At 35.6% G+C, this 18500-nt stretch overlaps 1 protein-coding gene across 7 annotated transcripts in view; it reads left to right on the top strand.

Moving 5' to 3' along the window:
• The window catches only part of SEPTIN10 (septin 10), a 66897-nt gene extending 50195 nt beyond the window's left edge, over window positions 1-16702 (top strand). For 4 of the 7 annotated variants that reach the window (XM_058684639.1, XM_058684642.1, XM_058684640.1 and 1 more), the window contains 4 exons: window positions 7606-7738; window positions 13089-13276; window positions 13792-13874; window positions 15038-16275. In XM_058684639.1, the coding sequence (XP_058540622.1) occupies window positions 7606-7738; window positions 13089-13276; window positions 13792-13874; window positions 15038-15201 (568 nt within the window). In that variant the 3' untranslated portion in view covers window positions 15202-16275. Of the gene's footprint in view, window positions 1-7605; window positions 7739-13088; window positions 13277-13791; window positions 13950-15037; window positions 16276-16401 lie in introns of those variants that run through there. The other 3 variants (XM_058684645.1, XM_058684641.1, XM_058684646.1) reach the window with 3 other exon arrangements.
• The last annotated feature ends 1798 nt before the right edge of the window (window positions 16703-18500 follow it).

Raw genomic sequence — 18500 nt, 5'->3', positions numbered from 1 at the left:
CAAGTGAAGGGACTGCAGTGATTTTCTTGATGAAAATGAATTTCTGAGAATTTTTTTTCTTCTTTGGTTTTCAACAGTGATACTTTAAGTATAGTAATATGTTGCATTGAATATTCACAGCAAGCTACTTTTATATTAGAAAAAGCAAGAATTTTATATTAAAATAGCAAGAAAACCATTTTTTCATTTTCATTTAATGAATAAATCCATGATAGTAAACAGTGGTTGTCTTAGTTTTACAACACTAACTAATAAATCATTCCCTTACAGATTTTCTAAGAGTTTCTTTATGACTTTTTGAAAGATAGTGCAGGTTTCTTTACTTACAATTGGCTTTTGGTTGTCAAAGTTGAAAAACCATATGACATGGTGGAAAATATGCAGTAGTACATTTTTATCTTTAAAAAAAACCAAAAATCTGACCTGGTTCAGTTTCCAACTTTCTACTTACCAACTATGTTGCTTTGGACAGATTACTTTACCTTTCTGAGCTTTAGTTTTCTTATCTGTAAAACAGAGTATTAGTGCTTGATCTTCACAGATGGTATGGGAATTAGATAGATACGGGAATTACCAGAAAATTACCTTGCTGTTAGCAGCTATTCAACAAATGTTAGGTCTTTTCTCTTTACCAGGTAGATTTATTTTCCTCCTAAGCAACTCAAGTGCTTATGTATGAACAGATAATGAGAACTTTTGAAAACATTTTAAAATTCACTTAAATTCCACATATTATTTAAATCAAGTTTGTCATCAAAGACTATCAAATCCAATATGGGGCTGGTGAAATGTAGTGAGGTTTCTGACAATGGTGAAGGTAGCCTGATAGATTTAGAGGCTTCTTTAAAATAAGACCAAAACAGGGAGGAGCCAAGATTACGGAACAGCACGGAAGTCTTTTTGCATCTCACATCCATGAAATACAGCCAGATCAACACTAAACCATCCTGCACCCCTAGAAAACTGATTGGAGGATTAACACAACAATCTGCACAACCTGAGCCACAGAACTCAGCAGGAATTCACCCCATAAGAAAGAGCAGAAAGAAACAACAGCCAGAGACTTAATCAACACAGATAAAAGCAAGATGTCTGAACCAGAATTTTTAGAATCACGATAGTAAGAATACTAGCTGGGGTCAAAAATAGAATAGAATCCCTCCCTGAAGAGATAAAAGAAGTAAAAACTAGTCAGGATGAAATAAAAAAATGTCATAACTGAGCTGCAATCTCGAATGCCACGGTGGCAAGGATGGATGAGGCAGAACAGCGAATCAGTGATATAGAGGACAAACTTATGGAGAATGATGAAGCAGAAAAAAAGAGGGAGACTAAGGCAATGAGCACGATTTAAGAATGAGAGAAATCAGTGACTCATTAAAAAGGAAAAACATCAGAATCATAGGGGTCCCAGAATATATATAGAGAGAAAAAGGAGTAGAAGGGTTATGTGAGCAAATCATAGTGGAAAACTTTGCTAACCTGCGGAAAGACACAGAAATCAAAACCCAGGAAGCACAGAAGACTCCCATCAGATTCAACAAAAACTGACCATCAACAAGGCATATCATAGTCAAATTCACAAAATACTCAGGAAAGGAGAGGATCATGAAAGCATCAAGGGAAAAAAATCCTTAACCTACAAGGGAAGACAGATCAGGTTTGCAGCAGACCTATCCACAGAAACTTGGCAGGCCAGAAAGGAGTGGCAGAATATATTCAATGTGCTGAATTGGAAAAATATGCAGCCAAAAATTCTTTATCCAGCAAGGCTGTCATTCAAAATAGAAGGAAAGATTAAAAGTTTCCCAAACAACAATTAAAGGAATTTGTGATCACTAAACCAGCCCTGAAAGAAATTTTAAGGGGGACTCTCTGAGGGGAGAAAAGACAAAAAAAATACCAGAAGCAACAAAGATTAGAAAGGACCAGAGAACACCACCAGAAACTCCAACTCTACAAGAAACACAATAGCAATAAACTCGTATCTTTCAGTACTCACTCTAAATGTCAATAGACTAAATGTTCCAATCAAAAGACATAGGGTAACAGACTGGATAAGAAAACAAGATCCATCTGTATGCTGTTTACAAGAGACCCACTTTAGACCTAAAGACACCTTCAGATTGAAAGTAAGGGGATGGAGTAGCATCTAGCTAATGTCAACAAAAGAAAGCCGGAGTAGCCATACTTATATCAGACAATCTAGACTTCAAAATAAAGACTGTAACAAGAGATGAAGAAGGGAATTATATCATAATTAAGGGGTCTATCCACCAAGAAGACCTAACAATGGTAAACATGTATGCTGCAAATGTGGGAGCACCCAAATATAAAAATCAATTAATCACAAACATAAAGAAACTCATTGATAATAATACCATAATAGTAGGGGACTTCAACACTTCACTTACAGCAATGGACAGATCATCTAAATAGAAAATCAACAAGGAAGCAATGACTTTGAATGACACACTAGACCAGATGGACCTAACAGATATATTCAGAACATTTCATCCTAAATCAGCAGAATGTATATTCTTCTCCAGTGCACATGGAACGTTCTCCAGAATAGATCACATACTGGGACACAAATGAGCCCTCAACAAGTACAAAAAGACTGAGATCATACTATGCATATTTTCAGATCATAACACTGAAACTCAAAATCAACCACGAGAAAAAATTTGGAAAGACAGCAAATACTTGGAGACTAAAGAACATCCTACTAAAGAATGAATGGGCTAACCAAGAAGTTAAAGAGGAAATTAAAAAGTACATGGAAGCCAATAAAAATGATAACACCACAGCCCAAAACCTCTGGGATGCAGCAAAGGTGGTCATAAGGGGGAAGTATATAGCAATCCAGGCCTTCCTAAAGAAGGAAGAAAGGTCTCAGATACACAACCTAACCTTAAACCTTAAAGAGCTGGAAAAAGAAAAGCAACTAAAGCCCCAAACCAGAAGAAGACAGGAAATAATAAAGATTAAAGCAGAAATCAATGCTATTGAAGCCAAAAAATCAGTAGAACAGATCGATGAAACCAGAAGCTTGTTCTTTGAAAGAATTAACAAAATTGATAAGCCCCTAGCCAGTTTGATCAAAAAGAAAAAGGAAAGGACCCGAATAAATAAAATCAAGAATGAAAGAAGAAAGATCACAACCAACACAGCAGAAATAAAAACAGTAAGAGAATATTATGAGCAATTATATGCCAACAAAATGGGCAATCTGGAAGAAATGGACAAATTCCTAGAAACATATAAACTACCAAAACTGAAACAGGAAAAAATAAAAAATTTGAACAGATCCAAACCAGTAAAGAAATTGAATTAGTAATAAAAACACTCCCCCCAAACAAGAGTCTAGGGCCAGATGGCTCTCCAGGGGAATTCTACCAAACATTTAAGGAAGAGTTAACACCTATTCTCTTGAAGCTGTTCCAAAAAATAGAAATGAAAGGAAAACTTCCAAACTCTTTCTATGAAGCCAGAATTACCTTGATTCCAGAACCAGACAGAGACCCCACTAAAAAGGAGAACTATAGACCAATTTCCCTTATGAACATGGGTGCAGAAATCCTCAACAAGATGTTAGCCAACTGGATCCAACAATACATTAAAGAAATTATTCACCACAACCAAGTGGGATTTATACCTGGGATGCAGGGCTGGTTCAATATCCACAAAACAATGTGATTTATCACATCAATAAAAGAAAGAACAAGAACCACATGATCCTCTCAATAGATGCAGAGACAGCCTTTGACAAAATACAACATCTTTTCTTGATAAAAACTCTGAAGAAAGTAGGGATAGAAGGATTATACCTTGAGATTATAAGAGACATATGTGAAAGACCAACGCTAATATCATCCTCAATGGGGAAAAACAGAGAGCTTTTCCCCTAAGGTCAGGAACACAACAGGGATATCCACTCATCACGGTGATTCAACATAGAATTGGAAGTCTTAGCCTCAGCCATCAGACAACACAAAGAAATAGAAGCATCCAAATCGGCCAGGATGAGGTCAAACTTTCACTCTTCGCAGATGACATGATACTGTATACAGAAAACCCAAAAGATTCCACCAAAAAACTGCTAGAAGTGATCCATGAATTCAGCAAAGTGGCAGGATATAAAATCAATGCACAGAAATCAGTTGCATTCCTATACACCAACACTGAAGCAACAGAAAGAGAAATCAAGGGATCAGTCCCAATTGCACCAAAAACCATAAAATACCCAGGAAGAAATCTAACCAAAGAGGTGAAAAGTCTATACACTGAAAACTATAGAAAGCTCATGAAAGGAATTGAAGAAGATACCAAAAAATGGAAAAATATTCCATGCTCCTGGATAGGAAGAACAAATATTGTTAAAATGTCAATACTACCCAAAGCAATCTACATATTCAATGCAATACCTATCAAAATAACACCAGCAGTCTTCACAGAGCTGGAACAAACAATCCAAAAATTTGAATGGAACCAGAAAAGACCCCAAATAGCCAAAGTAATCTTGAAGAAGAAAACTAAAGCAGGAGGCATCATAATCGCAGACTTCAAGTTGTATTACAAAGCTGTAATCATCAAGACAGTATGGTATTGGCACAAGAACAGACACTCAGATCAGTGAAACAGAATAGAGAACCCAGAAATGGACCCACAAACATATGGCCAACTAGTCTTTGACAAAGCAGGAAAATATCCAGTGGAATAAAGACAGTCTCTTCAGCAAGTGGTGCTCGGAAAACTGGACAGCAACATGCAGAAAAATGAACCTGGACCACTTTCTTACACCATCCACAAAAATAAACTCAAAATGGAATGAAGAGCTAAATGTTAGACAGGAAGCCATCAAAATCCTCGAGGAGAAAGCAGGCAGAAACCTCTTTGACGTTGGCCACAGCAACTCCTTACTCAACATGACTCCAGAGGCAAGGGAAACAAAAGCAAAAAAGAACTATTGGGACCTCATCAAAATAAAAAGCTTCTGCACAGCAAAGGAAACAATCAGCAAAACTAAAAGGCAACTGATGGAATGGGGGAAGATATTTGCAAATGACATATCGGATAAAGGGTTAGTATCCAAAATCTATAAACAACTTATCAAACTGAACACCCCAAAAACAAATAATCCCGTGAAGAAATGGGCAAAAGACATGAATAGACCCTTCTCCAAAGAAGACATCCAGATGGCCAACCGACACATGAAAAAATGCTCAACATCACTCATCATCAGGGAAATACAAATCAAAACCACAATGAGTATATATGTACAGTGGAGTATTACTCCAGAAGTAATGCGGAGTAATGAAATAATAAAGAATAATTCATTAATTATTCCGCAAGTAATGAGGAGTAATGAATGAGTAAAGAATGAAATCTTGCCATTCGCAACTACGTGGATAGAACTAGAGGGTATTATGCTAAGCGAAATTAGTCAGAGAAAGACAAATGTCATACAACTTCACTCATATGAGGACTTTAAGATACGAAACAGATGAACATAAGAGAATGGAAGCAAAAATAATATAAAAACAGGGAGGGGGACAAAAACATAAGAGGCTCTTAAAAACGAAGAACAAACAGAGGGTTGCTGGAGGGGTTGTGGGAGGAGGGGATGGGCTAAATGGGTAAGGAGCATTAAGGAACCTACTCCTGAAATCATTGTTGCACTGTATGCTAACTAACTTAGATGTAAATTAACAAAAATAAATAAAAATTAAAATGTTTAAAGAACAAAAATAAGACGAGAACAACCACAGAAAAGCAAAAAGCCTGGTAAAAAGCAAAATGTTCTTGAGATCTGGGACATTTATGTGCTTATCTAGGGCAGTTTGTACATTTTGCTTTTAAAGAAAGTGTTTAGGATCTTTTCCTCCTCAGAACACCTGCTTTGCATACCACACACAATAAGCCATAATAGCTGTTATGCAACATTTCTTACTCTATTTCTTCATGAACTTTTAAAATTCTATACTTGGAAGATTTATTTCTCCAGTTACAACATTTAAGATTGTAAAATGCCTTAATTTATCACACTTTATATCTATTTAGATGTAAAGTTTTTTTTTTGTAAGCAGTAGAAATTTCTAACTGCAACACAGCTGGGAGGTGCATTTGTGTTCCCTGTTAAATCTTTAGGATAGTCTCATAGTGAGTTGAAATGGAAGGGCTTGGCATTTCTGATGTATAAGAAGTACATCTGAAATGCTATAAGTAAGAAAGAGCAGCTAGGCATAGTGTTCCAATACAGTCCTTTCTCTGGTTGGTTAAATCTGGCTCTACTTTCTGCCAATTTCTGTCACCAAATGAACATTTATTAAGAGACTGAAATGTCTAGAGAGCTTTGCTGTATAGTCACGTTACAAAGATAATGATCTATTGGAAGAGAGAGGCAGATAGGATATAAATGCCAAGGAAAAGGTACAAAGTGCCATGAGAATGCTTCAAAGGCACAGTTAGTTCCAATGGGGGAGACTAGGGGAGGCTTTAGAGAGGAAGTTGCATTTGAATTTGACCTTGAGAAGTAGAAGATTAGATGGGTAGAATGAGGATTGAGAGGTGGGCAATAACATGGGAAGCATAGGAGACACATAAGCTAAAGCATGAAATTTGTGGTGTGTTTTAGGAACAATGAGTAGGCTGTTATGACTGGAACCTTAGGGCATTAGATTTGTTTGTTAAGAGACAAATCTGGAGAGGCATCTGGGGTGGCTCCATTGGTTAAGCATCCAACTCTTGATTTCAGCTCAGGTCATGATCTCATAATCCCCTCGTCTGGCTCTGTGCTGACAGCAGGGAACCTGCTTGGGATTCTCTCTCCCTTTCTCTCTCTCTCCCTTCCCCCATCTCTCTCTTTTTCTGTCTCTGTCTCTCTCTTTCTCTCTCTCTCTCAAAATAAATAAATAAAGTTTTTTTTGTTTTAAAAGAAATGAATCTGGAAAGGTAGAATTAGGCCAGCTTGTGAAGTTTCTTGAGTGCTATTTAAAGGAGGTGGGACCTTATTCTGTAGATAACAGAACTAGTGCAATGGAAAAAAAGATGAGATTTGTGGGACTTTTTGGAAAATCTTAGGAGTGAAAAGAAAGAAGAAAGTGAAAGAGGAACTAAAAGCCCAGAAATCAGTTATGATATTGCAATAGTGAAAGCAGAAAATGACCAAGATTGAGCTAGGATATCTGTAAAAATCAGAAGATTGGAATGAAATGATGTCAGGAGCACAGACTGAACTCCCAGACTTTGGTGATCAGATAAGGTAAGGGTAGAGTCAAGGATGACTTCAAGACTTCAAGGTTTTCAGACACAGTGATGCCAATTAACAAAGACTGAAAGAGGAATTCAGTTGGGGTAAAATTAGAATACTTCTTGTAAAGGGCTTATAAAAAGCAGAGATTTCAGAAGTCCAGTACTCTCTGTTAGCTGTGTCACTGGTGGCTTTTTATGTCTCATTGCTATAGGAAATATGTTTTGGGTTGCTGTGTGTAAGAGGGTATTGGAAAGTATGGTATACTTATGAGGATTAATCCAAGATGTTTGACTGTTTGAAAGTTTCCTACATCGTTTTTTAACATGAGAGTACCACAAATAACTTTGTAGTCTTCAAGAGACCTATGAAGCCAAAAGACATGAATTTTATGGTGAACGTCAGAGGAAGGAAGAAGAAATGAAGCAGATGTTTGTGCAGCGAGTAAAGGAGAAAGAAGCCATATTGAAAGAAGCTGAAAGAGAGGCAAGTACACTGGTTTGATGTGATCTGCATTTGTTTTTTAGGTGTCCTGTTTGAGAGATTTATCTCAAGAATTTAGCTGAGATGCTTTTGGAGAGTACACATAGTCTTTGGATACAGACTTTTAAAAATCTGAAATCAAATAAAAATTTGGCTTTTTTGAGCAAATCGTCTTCCATTACAAATGGTTCTCCAAGGGGACTAGGTCACTAATAGGTGTTTTAAGTATCTTAACTTTGTTATTTATTTATTTATTTATTTATTTATTTATTTATGCATGCTTTAGTTAATATACAGTGCAATTATTGGTTTAGGAGTAGATTTCAGTGATTCATTACTTAAATACAACACCCAGTGCTCATCACAACAAATCCCCTCCTTAATACCCATCACCCATCTAGCCATCTCCCACCCACTTCCATCAACCCTTAGTTTGTTCTCTGTCGTTAGGAGTTTCTTGTTGTTTGTTTCCGTCTCTTTTTCTTCCCCCTCCTTCCCATATGTTCATCTGTTTTGTTTCTTAAATTCTACTTATGAGTGAAATCATATGGTATGCTTTTTGACTTTCTCTCATTGACTTATTTCGCTGTTTAGTAGATGCATTCTAGTTCCATCCACATTGTTGCAAATGGCAAGATTTCATTCTTTTTGAGGCTGTGTGTGTGTGTGTGTGTGTGTGTGTGTGTATACACATACCACAGCTTCTTTATCCATTCATCAGTCAATGGACATTTGGGCTCTCTCCATAGTTTGGCTGTTGTTGATAGCACTGCTATGAACATGTACCCCTTTGAGTCAGTATTTTTGTATCCTTTGGGTAAATACCTAATAGTAAAATTATGGTCAACTAATCTTCAGCAAAGCAGGAAAGAATGTCTAATGGAATAAATACCTTAACTTTGAACCAGAAATGTTTTAGCCGTGGCTTAATAAAACCTTTCTTGAGAGTTCTTGAGAGCTGTTGGGGTTGATGCCATGAAACAGGTAACTATGAAAACAATTAAGTAACTCTTCTGAGTTTGAACTCAGGCTTTCTAGACCAGTCAGGTGGTCAAATCACTTTTGGATAACCTTGGCACACAAGTGCACATGCACACACAAACATTGCAGTTATTTCCATAGTTTTGTTTGCTTCTAGTTCTTCAAGCAACTAGTTTTATTTGAGTTAAACTATTTTCTATAGACCTAACTACAATGGCTACTTTTAAGTAAATGGCCACATTCAAGATGAGAGTCAAAAAGGATGAGTTCAAAAAGGAATTTCTAAGACAAAAATGTTAATACAAGTGAACTTGATAATACAAGATTTTCTGAATTATTTATAATTTTACAAATTTATTTTTTCAAGTATACTTGTAAGTAGTTTTATAAAATTAATAGTCTAATATATCTTGTTTATAATTTGAATTTGAACTTTTTATTTTGAAAAAGTTCAAACAGGAAAGTGAAAGTAAGGGTACCTACCTATGTCTCTCCCCACACCTAGATTTAGCAATGGGTGTTTTGCCACCTTTATTTTATATATACATATATATGTATGTGTGTGTGTGTGTGTGTGTGTGTGTGTGTGTGTGTGTGTGTGTGTATGCATCTGGGAGAGAGGGGTGTCCATTTTTCCCTGGTCATCTGAAAGCTGGTTGTAGACATTATGACACTTTATCCCTAGGCACTTCAGTGTGCATCTCTGAAGTTAGGCACATTTTCTTCCATAACCATTGTACTAGTATTACACTTAAGAAAATTAATGGGAATGCCATAATCTCACCTGATCTCCTGTCCACAGTCACATTTCCCCAGTTGTCCAAGATGGTCTTTTATTGTTTTTTTTTCTTTTATTTGTTTACAGATTTTTTAGTTTTTTATTTTTGAACTGGAATTCAGTTGTAGGTCTCATATCATATTCGGGTATTCTGTTTGTTTAGTCTCTTTTGTCCAAGAATAGTTCCCTAGTTTTGAGTTATTTTTAAGTATAAAAATTGAAGAAAGAGTTGTAATGAGCAGGAAATGAGGATGCTGACTTTTTTTTCATTAGTAGATTCATCTTTAAGATAGAAGTAGAGTGAAACTATTTAAGAGTTTAATTCTTATATTATCATGATTCTTAGTTTTTCCAGTGAGGAGAAAAGATGTAGAAGTGGTTTACAGTTGAGTTGTTCCTTTCTTTTTCTTTTTTTTTTTTTTTTTCAGAGAGAGACAGAGACAGAGAGAGTGAGCATGAGTGGTAGAGGGAGAGAGAGAATCTTAAGAAGGCTCCACATTGACGTGGCGCTCAATCTCATGACCCCTGAGATCATGACCTGAGCCGATATCAAGAGTTGGATGCTTAGCTGACTGAGCCACCCAGGCGCCCCTATAGTTGAGTTTTTAATTTTTAAAATCCGACACAAGATTATCTTGTTTAAATGTGTGTTATTTAAAAGGAAATTGAAAATTCAGGGTTGAATTTCAAATCACATGGTTGAAAGAAAAAGAGAAAGACCGTTTGTCAGTAGATCCTTTATAGACTTTTATTTTTAATTTTTTAATGTTTGTTTATTTATTTATTTATTTATTTATTTATTTATTTATTATTTTTTAATACAATTTATTGTCATATTGGTTTCCATGCAATACCCAGTGTTCATCCCAACAGGTGCCCTCCTCCATGCCCATCACCCACTTTCCCCTCCCCCCTCCCCCATCAACCCTCAGTTTGTTCTCAGTATTTAAAAGTGTCTTATGGTTTGCCTCTCTCCCTCTCTGTAACTTTTTTTTCCCCCTTCCCCTCCCCGATGGACTTCTGTTAAGTTTCTCAAGATCCACATGAGTGAAAACATAGGATATCTGTCCTTCTCTGACTTATTTCACTCAGCATAATACCTTCCAGTTCCATCCACATTGCTGCAAATGTCAAGAATTCATTCTTTCTCATTGCCAAGTAGAATTCCATTGTATATATAAACCACATCTTCTTTATCCATTCATCAGTTGATGGACATTTAGGCTCTTTCCATAATTTGGCTGTTGTTGAAAGTGCTGCTATAAACATTGGCATACATGTGCCTCTATGCATCAGCACTCCTGTACCCCTTGGGTAAATTCCTAGCAGTGCTATTGCTGTATCATAGGGTATATCTATTTTTTAATTTTTTTAGGAACCTCCATACTGTTGATTTAGTTTTGAGAGAGAGACAGAGTGTAAGTGGGGGAGGTACAGAGAAAGGGAGACACAGAATTCGAAGCAGGCTCCAGGCTCTGAGCTGTCAGCACAGAACCCAACACGGGGTTTGAACTCATGAGCCATGAGATTATGACCTGAGCTGAAGTTGAATGCTTAACTGACTGAGCCACCCAGGTGCTCCCTAAATTTTTAACTATATAGCATTATAGGCAGTAGATTCTGGGCCTCTCTTATTAATGTTACAAGGTACTTCATGGCTAGTTTTAATACTGTAAAGCCAGTATCATTAATACTTTAGAGTCAGGGTCAAGAAAACAGGAGACCTTTTGTGCTGTTGATAACTTCTCACCAATGCCCTTAAGACAGTATCACCAATATGCTATATCTTTTGTAAACACTGCTTCTGAGTATTTGAAATATGTTTGAATTAAATAGTGGAACCGTAAGTGAGTGCTTTATGTACATGGAATAGACTGCTGCTGTCAAAAGTTGTGAATTCCACATTATGTAAATAATAGTCCTACCTATCTCTGCCTCCCTTTTAAAAACACTTTTCTTTTTGTAGTATTTCTGCAATTTTTAGTCAACTTCATGAATGATCTATGAAGTAGTCTATAACCTTTCAAGATATTTAACTATGCATATAGAGTATACAGCCTACATTTAAGTAATCAGAGATGTCTTTGTACATGTCATCTAAATCTACTCCTATACACATAATCTAAATCCACTCCTGTATCCTGTCTTTCCAGGCTTTACTCAGCTCCTCTCCCACATTTATAGGAGGTACACACATACTCAGTTGTGACTCTATGTATACCATTGATTTGAATGACAACTAGATGAACCCCACTTTTTAAATACACATGCACACACACACATAAATTTTTGTAAAAGCAGGAACTATGAAATAAGCAAATACTAAGGAACTGATGCTTCTCTGAAATGCCATCCTCAGGAATAAAATCATTTTAGGGAAGAAGAATTTTACTTAATCTGTTTCAATCCTGTTCTGTCTCCTTTTAAATACATCTCCTGTAAGGATTTACTGGCACACAAGACAACCTCTTCCATATTTGGAACAGTGAATTTTTATTAGGATGGAGTTTAGCTCTTCAGTTTCTTATATGCCATCTTTTCTAGAAAACAAGTCCTACTTTTTTATATGAATGCTACCCAGAACTGAAAATACTAAACATTATCTAACTAGACCAGGGAATTCAAAAAGTTACCTTTTTTATCTAGATTTTGGATGCTGTGCATGTGTTCTTGGCAGGCAAGACACGCGGCTGATTGATATAGGATCCACTAAAGTCCCTAGATTCTTTTTTCTAGATAAACAAACCAAGGAAATATCATGTTATAATGTTATAAACTTTTACAAACTGATTTTAATGGTTGCATTGAGTGTATTTAGCACAAATTTACTTTTTGACTTTATTAGATGTGGGCTATGTTTTCCATTATGCTGTAAACTCAACTACAGTGATTATTTTTATGAATAAAACTTACTCAATTTAGGATTTCTTGATTTAGCTTAGATTTCAAGAAGGTGAATGACGGTGGGAAAATGTAATAGATTTTTAAGGTTCTTGATTTAAATTGACAATTGACACTTTCCAAGCAAGATTACCAATAGAACTTTTAACAGTTTCACTATATTTGGTAACTTTATTTGGAAAATAACTTGCTTTTGTAATTTGTGTCCCTCACTTTTATTAAGCATGGATTTTAGAGAGTTTTATTTGAAGAGGCTTTGCAGGGAAATATATAGAGCAAGAAAATGAAAACTCTAAGAAAAGGTCAAATGTTTTAAAAACATGGGAATCTACTCCCGAAGCCAAGAACACACTGTATACACTGTATGTTAGCTAAATTGACAATCAATTATGTTTAAAAAAAAAATGAAAAAATAAAATTAGAATAAAAAAACCAGGATTTTACATGAGACTGTATTTTTTTTATTATGTGTTTTTGTTTATGCATCTTTTGCATGGGAACTCATTTATAATTAAAGTTACCAAGGCAGTTCCATATGTACATTTTTACTTAAAGCATGAACTTTCGAGACATCAGGAAAACTTGTAGATTGCTGTGTAAACCGTGTTAGAAATTGTTGCTAAGCCGGAGAACATTCCTGTGCATGTGCTGCCACAGTGTGTTGTTGATGGGAACTGCACCTTTCTTTCACAGCTACAGGCTAAATTTGAGCACCTTAAAAGAGTTCACCAAGAAGAGAGAATGAAGCTTGAAGAAAAGAGAAGACTCTTGGAAGAAGAAATAATCGCTTTCTCAAAAAAGAAAGCTACTTCAGAGATATACCAGAACCAGTCCTACATGGCATCAGGCAGCAACCTGAAGAAGGACAAAGACCGTAAGAAGTAAGCCATCCCCAACTCCCTGACTCTGGTGGCCCCATTCCTCCATTACTTTCTTTCTCATTGCCCTGTTTGATCTTCATTGAACTTACCAGTTTCCTTATTCCTTGTCAACCTCTTGTGATTAAAATATCAGCTCCTTGAGAGCAGAGACCTATCCCTTTTCTTCACTGCTGTTTCTGCAGCATCTAGAATAGCACTTGGTACATATTAGGTGCTCAGTAAATATTTGCCAAAGTGAGCAAATGAATGAGTGAAAAAAAAGTATCATAATGTAGAAAGGGTCAGCTACCTGGGGGGAAGAATGGTTGCTCTTATTTTGTCACCTAGCCTGTATTTCTAATAACTGCTGACTTAACTACCGTTGGTTATATTTATTTTGAATTTCATGTATATACTTTGTTGGGGAATCATAGAAGTAAAGTAATACTTGATAAAAGACCAAATTCTTAGGTTCTTTTTTTTTATTTTATAAATTCTACTGATAATGATTTTGTGAGAATTTTTATTTTAATAAGGGATCCAGGCTATCGATTTGAACTCCTGTGCTTTGATGTCAGAGCTTGTGAAATCAATGGTGGACGTAAAGATGCAGAGGAAGGTAGAGAGGGCCCCTGTACAATGGGGTGGCCATGAGTAGCATTTGGATGATAATCTCAAGGCTTATAGGTTTGGGGTATGTGTTAAAATCAAAGTTACCAACATTTTAGAAAATAAGTTTTTTTTTCTTTTCTATATTTTATGTCCTTTATTTCTCCTACTTAAAATGCCATTGTCATTTTGCCTAGTTGACTCTTCTTGAAATTCATCATTAACCTGTTCTGTTGAGAGTGCTTCTCTGTGACTCTTTGCCTTAGTTTATTCCAGCTGCCTCTGTTTTGGCAGCATCCAGCTCTCCTTATGTTCCTCACAGAGCAACATTTCTGATTTAATTTTATCATCATATCTTATTTCAAACCCAGCATTTTCAGAATACTGTGACTTACTTCAAATAATTAGGGAAACCTAACATTGGACCATGGGGACTTTCCAATTTTTAAACTATGGAGAAGTAAATGCACAGGGTTTTGGTGGATTTAGCCGACCTGTGGATTTTATAGTTTGGGGAGAAGAAAGAAAGAAGGAAGGAATTCTTATGTGTGATCCTTCCATATAAACTTTACAAGGGCATGGATCTTTGTTTTGTTCATTGATGCATCCATGTCCAGAGCCTATAACAGTGCCTGCTATATAGTGGGCATGCAATTACTTGTCAAAAAAATGTATATGATTTTTAATAGCTATTTTTATTTAATAATTGAATTTCAAAAGATAAGCTAAAATATAGTTTATTACTGCTTTAAGATATGCTTTGAATTGTATAGTTAAGGGACCTTTTACCTTCTCATCCTTTCATCTTAATCCAGTGTTACTAAAATTGGATTCCCCAAGTTTATTCCATGTATGAAAGACAGCTTACATTTGCTTTGTAAAAATTGTCACCCTGCTCCACTTAACAACCATTAGTATGTGTTCTTGTTTATAAAGTAAGGGCAAAGCCCATAGTTTTTTGAGAGCTCAGAAGAATTAATATTCAAGAAAATAGAGTTTGATGAGGTATTTTTATTTTTTTTTCCAAAGTCCCATAGCTAAATATCCTATAGTATATTAGATGTATATTTGCTCTTTCTTGTAAAAGCTTTGTAAAACTAATGATTTTAGTAATTTTTATTTCCTATATAGTTTTTTATTGTACCAATCAAAAGGTTTTTTTTCTCTTTCCAGCTCCAATTTTATGTAAAACAAAGGTTCCAGATCATAGAAGGTCATCACAAGCAAAAGTTATTAAAATGTTAGAAGTATGCTCGGATTTTCTTGCTGTTTTAATTTTCTGTATCACTTATTCTATATCTGGCAAATGGCCACAAATGGCACTTAAATGCTTTTAAGTATAAAGTTAATATATAAGCCACAGTGAATGATATCATTTATATATTCACTGTTGTTAGAGGTTTTCAAGTTGCTGGTTTGTGATGAATGTAGATCATTTTTCCTGCTGCCCGGTTATTGTCACTTACATGCATTGTACCATGGAGCAAAGTGTCAATGACATTGAAAATACAGAACTCATTCATTGTATGGCTATCTGATTGCATTTATATTCCAAGAGGAACTCCTTTTTTGTACATACCAAAGGTAAAATTTGGGAAATATGTTTTAAAATGTATTATATACCTGAAGCTCTAATCTCTTAATAGTTTTATAGAAGTTTTTAATTTTTGTACCATTATCCAATTGATAACATGATCCTACGCTTTTGTATGAAATTATGTAACATGATGGCCTTCTATGCTTCACTATACCTTATTGTGGTTGAAGTATTGTTGTGATGGAGCAAGATATGTTTGAAAGTAATAACATCCAGGTATAAATCCCTTTTCTAGTGATGAGTACCTTTGAATCTGGGGTGTTGCCACTCTATTTCATTAGGATATTTTATATGTTTAAAACTGTCTTCCAGGGAAAAAAAAATCATAAGGTTGAATTGTCTTATTAAAAATACTTCTTAAGAAAATATCTGTCAGCATCTGAATATTAAAGATATAAAAATTTAGATAACTCATATATTGAGATATTTGAATTCAGTGCCTTCATAGTATTCTTAGAACAATTGGATGCCTTCTAACTTTTTCTTAACAGTCATAGGTATATAATTTTTCACTTTTGTACTTGAATATCCTAAATAAAATATCCTCTTGACAAATAAAATATATCTACGTATTTACTAAAATTGGTTTAAAATTACTTTAACTTTTCTTTTTGCAAACTGTCATCTTAAAGAAACATTTTGTCAAAATTAGTTCATTTAATCATGTGTTTGAATTATTTTAAGACAGAGGTGTATATTACCAGTATTTTTCAGAAAACAAAATATTTTACTTAGCCTATGTCAGATTCTGAGCAGTGTATATTTTCATGAAATTATATAAGTTGCAAATAAAACCTTTCATTTCATAGCATAATTTATCAGAACAAACACCTTAAATTCCAGTTTTGCATTTGAAATTCACAAATGTCTCTTAGCCTTTTAAAACATTAGTAAAGTAAGTTATAAGTATCACAGAAAAAGCTCTGAACTTTCTTCTCAGGATCAGTAATGCCCAAGTTCTGGAAGGTGGGAGCAAGAGAGCCTCTGAGTCCATGAGGGCAGGTAGCCTGGTGTACAGAGCCCAGCTGGAAGGTGAGAGCAGGAGAGCCCGTGAGTCCCTGAGGGCAGGTAGCCTGTCGTACAGAGCCCACCCACTGCCACAGCACTGAGCGTTAGCTGAGGGGAGTGTCATCCTGGAAGCTCAATTATGTGATGTGAGTGCTGGTCATCTGTAGTTTTATTATATCAAACTATGTATTAAACAGCTATCCTCAACTTTAATAAAGTAAGTTTAAATGCCAGATTGGTTGTTGGCAATGTTAAAAAAATTTATTCAATTTTCTAGTTGAAAAGATTATGGAAACCTGCCCAAGACTCTGAACTTAGCAGAAGGGTAATCATTTATTACTACTACTGATTCTGCTGTAAGCAAGACTCACCACATGTGCTTCAACTGACAATGTGATCTTTAATTTATTTCATTCATTTGAGATTCAAAAGTTTTGAGAACAAATATACTATAATGTTCATGTTCTTCTTACAAACCTGATTTATTCTTCACTATCCAGGTGCAGGGTTACAAAGTGAATTATGATCCAATGAAGCTTGAATTAATAAATTCCCTGGGAACCAAATAAAGCTAGACATGTTTTGGTAATTTGTTTTCCATAAAGCATGTGAAACAATTACCTCATTATCAACCATTAATCTTTACATACTTGTCTGATCTTTAAAGCTTTTTCACATAGACTATGATTTCAGCTTCAGAAAAACACAAAGGGGGAAAAAACATTACAGGGACTATTCCCTTTTTGAAGAAGAACTCAATTTAAGCCCCATTTTCCTATTGGGCTAGGAAATAGGCATACACATGGTTAAGGCTAGCCATGCCCTAATGGAGCAACCAGAACAGTAACAAGACAAGAGAGCAAATTTACGCATAGAGTAGTCTCAGAAGGGCTTTTATCTCACCCACAGAACACAAGAAAGCACTCAAGGAAGTGACTGGGTCTTGAAGGATTGGAAGCAGTTTTTTAGATACGTGAATGGAGAACCATAATTCAGGTACAAGGAATAGCATGTTTTTGATAATATCTGTGTACTCTAGAAAATAGCTAACTATGAGTAGAGAGTATAGGGGAGATGTGGAAAAAGAGTGAGGATGAAATTTTAGAATTAGGGGACAGATCAAGAAAGAGTTTATAAACCCAATCCCACAGGCAGTAGGAGCCATAGAAAGATTTGACCTCACATGGTCAGATATTCCTCCAGAGTTAGCAGAAAAGATGTATTGGAGGAGCTGGAACTGGCTTGGGCAGGGTGACTCAGTAGAGAGACTGCAGTCCAGGTGAGCAGTTCTTTTTTTTTTTTTTTTTTTTTTTTAATTAAAGTTTTTTTTTTAATTCAAGACTACAGTGTAGTCTTGGTTTCCGGAGTAGAATCTGAATTCTTAAATTTGACATCCAGTGTTCATCCCAGAAGTGCCCTCCTGAATGCCCAGAGCCCATTTAACACATCCTCCCTCCCACCCAACTCCCCTTCAGCAGCCCTCAGTTTGTTCTCTGTATTAAGAATCTCTTATGGTTTGCCTCCCTCTGTTTTTCTTATTTTTTCCTTCCCTTCCCCTGTGTTCATCTGTTGAGTTTCTCAAATTCCACATATGAGTGAAATAATGTATGTCTTTCTCTGACTGACTTATTTTTTATAGCATAATACTCTCTAGTCCCATCCATGTTGTTGCAAATGCAAGATTTCATTCCTTTTCATCACCAAGTAGTATTCTATACCATATATTCTTTATCCATACGTCAGTCGATGGACATTTGGGCTCTTTCCATAATTTGGCTATTGTTGATAATGCTGCTATAAACATTGGGGTGCATGTGCCCCTTCGAATCAGTATTTTTGTATCCTTTGGGCAAACACCTAGTAGTACAATTGCTGGGTCATAGGGTAATTCTATTTTTAATTTTTTGAGGAACCTCCATACTGAAAACAGGTGAGCAGTTCTTGTGTAATAGAATAAATAAGTAGTGTTTAAAAAAATACGGATGCAGAAAGGTATATATGGTAATGGAAGTGGTAACCAAATGGATAAAT

This window comes from Neofelis nebulosa, chromosome 9 (assembly GCF_028018385.1).
Source record: "Neofelis nebulosa isolate mNeoNeb1 chromosome 9, mNeoNeb1.pri, whole genome shotgun sequence".
Taxonomy (NCBI): Eukaryota; Metazoa; Chordata; class Mammalia; order Carnivora; family Felidae; genus Neofelis; species Neofelis nebulosa.
Note: the sequence above shows the minus strand (reverse complement) of the source record. Positions and strands in the feature narration are given on the sequence as shown.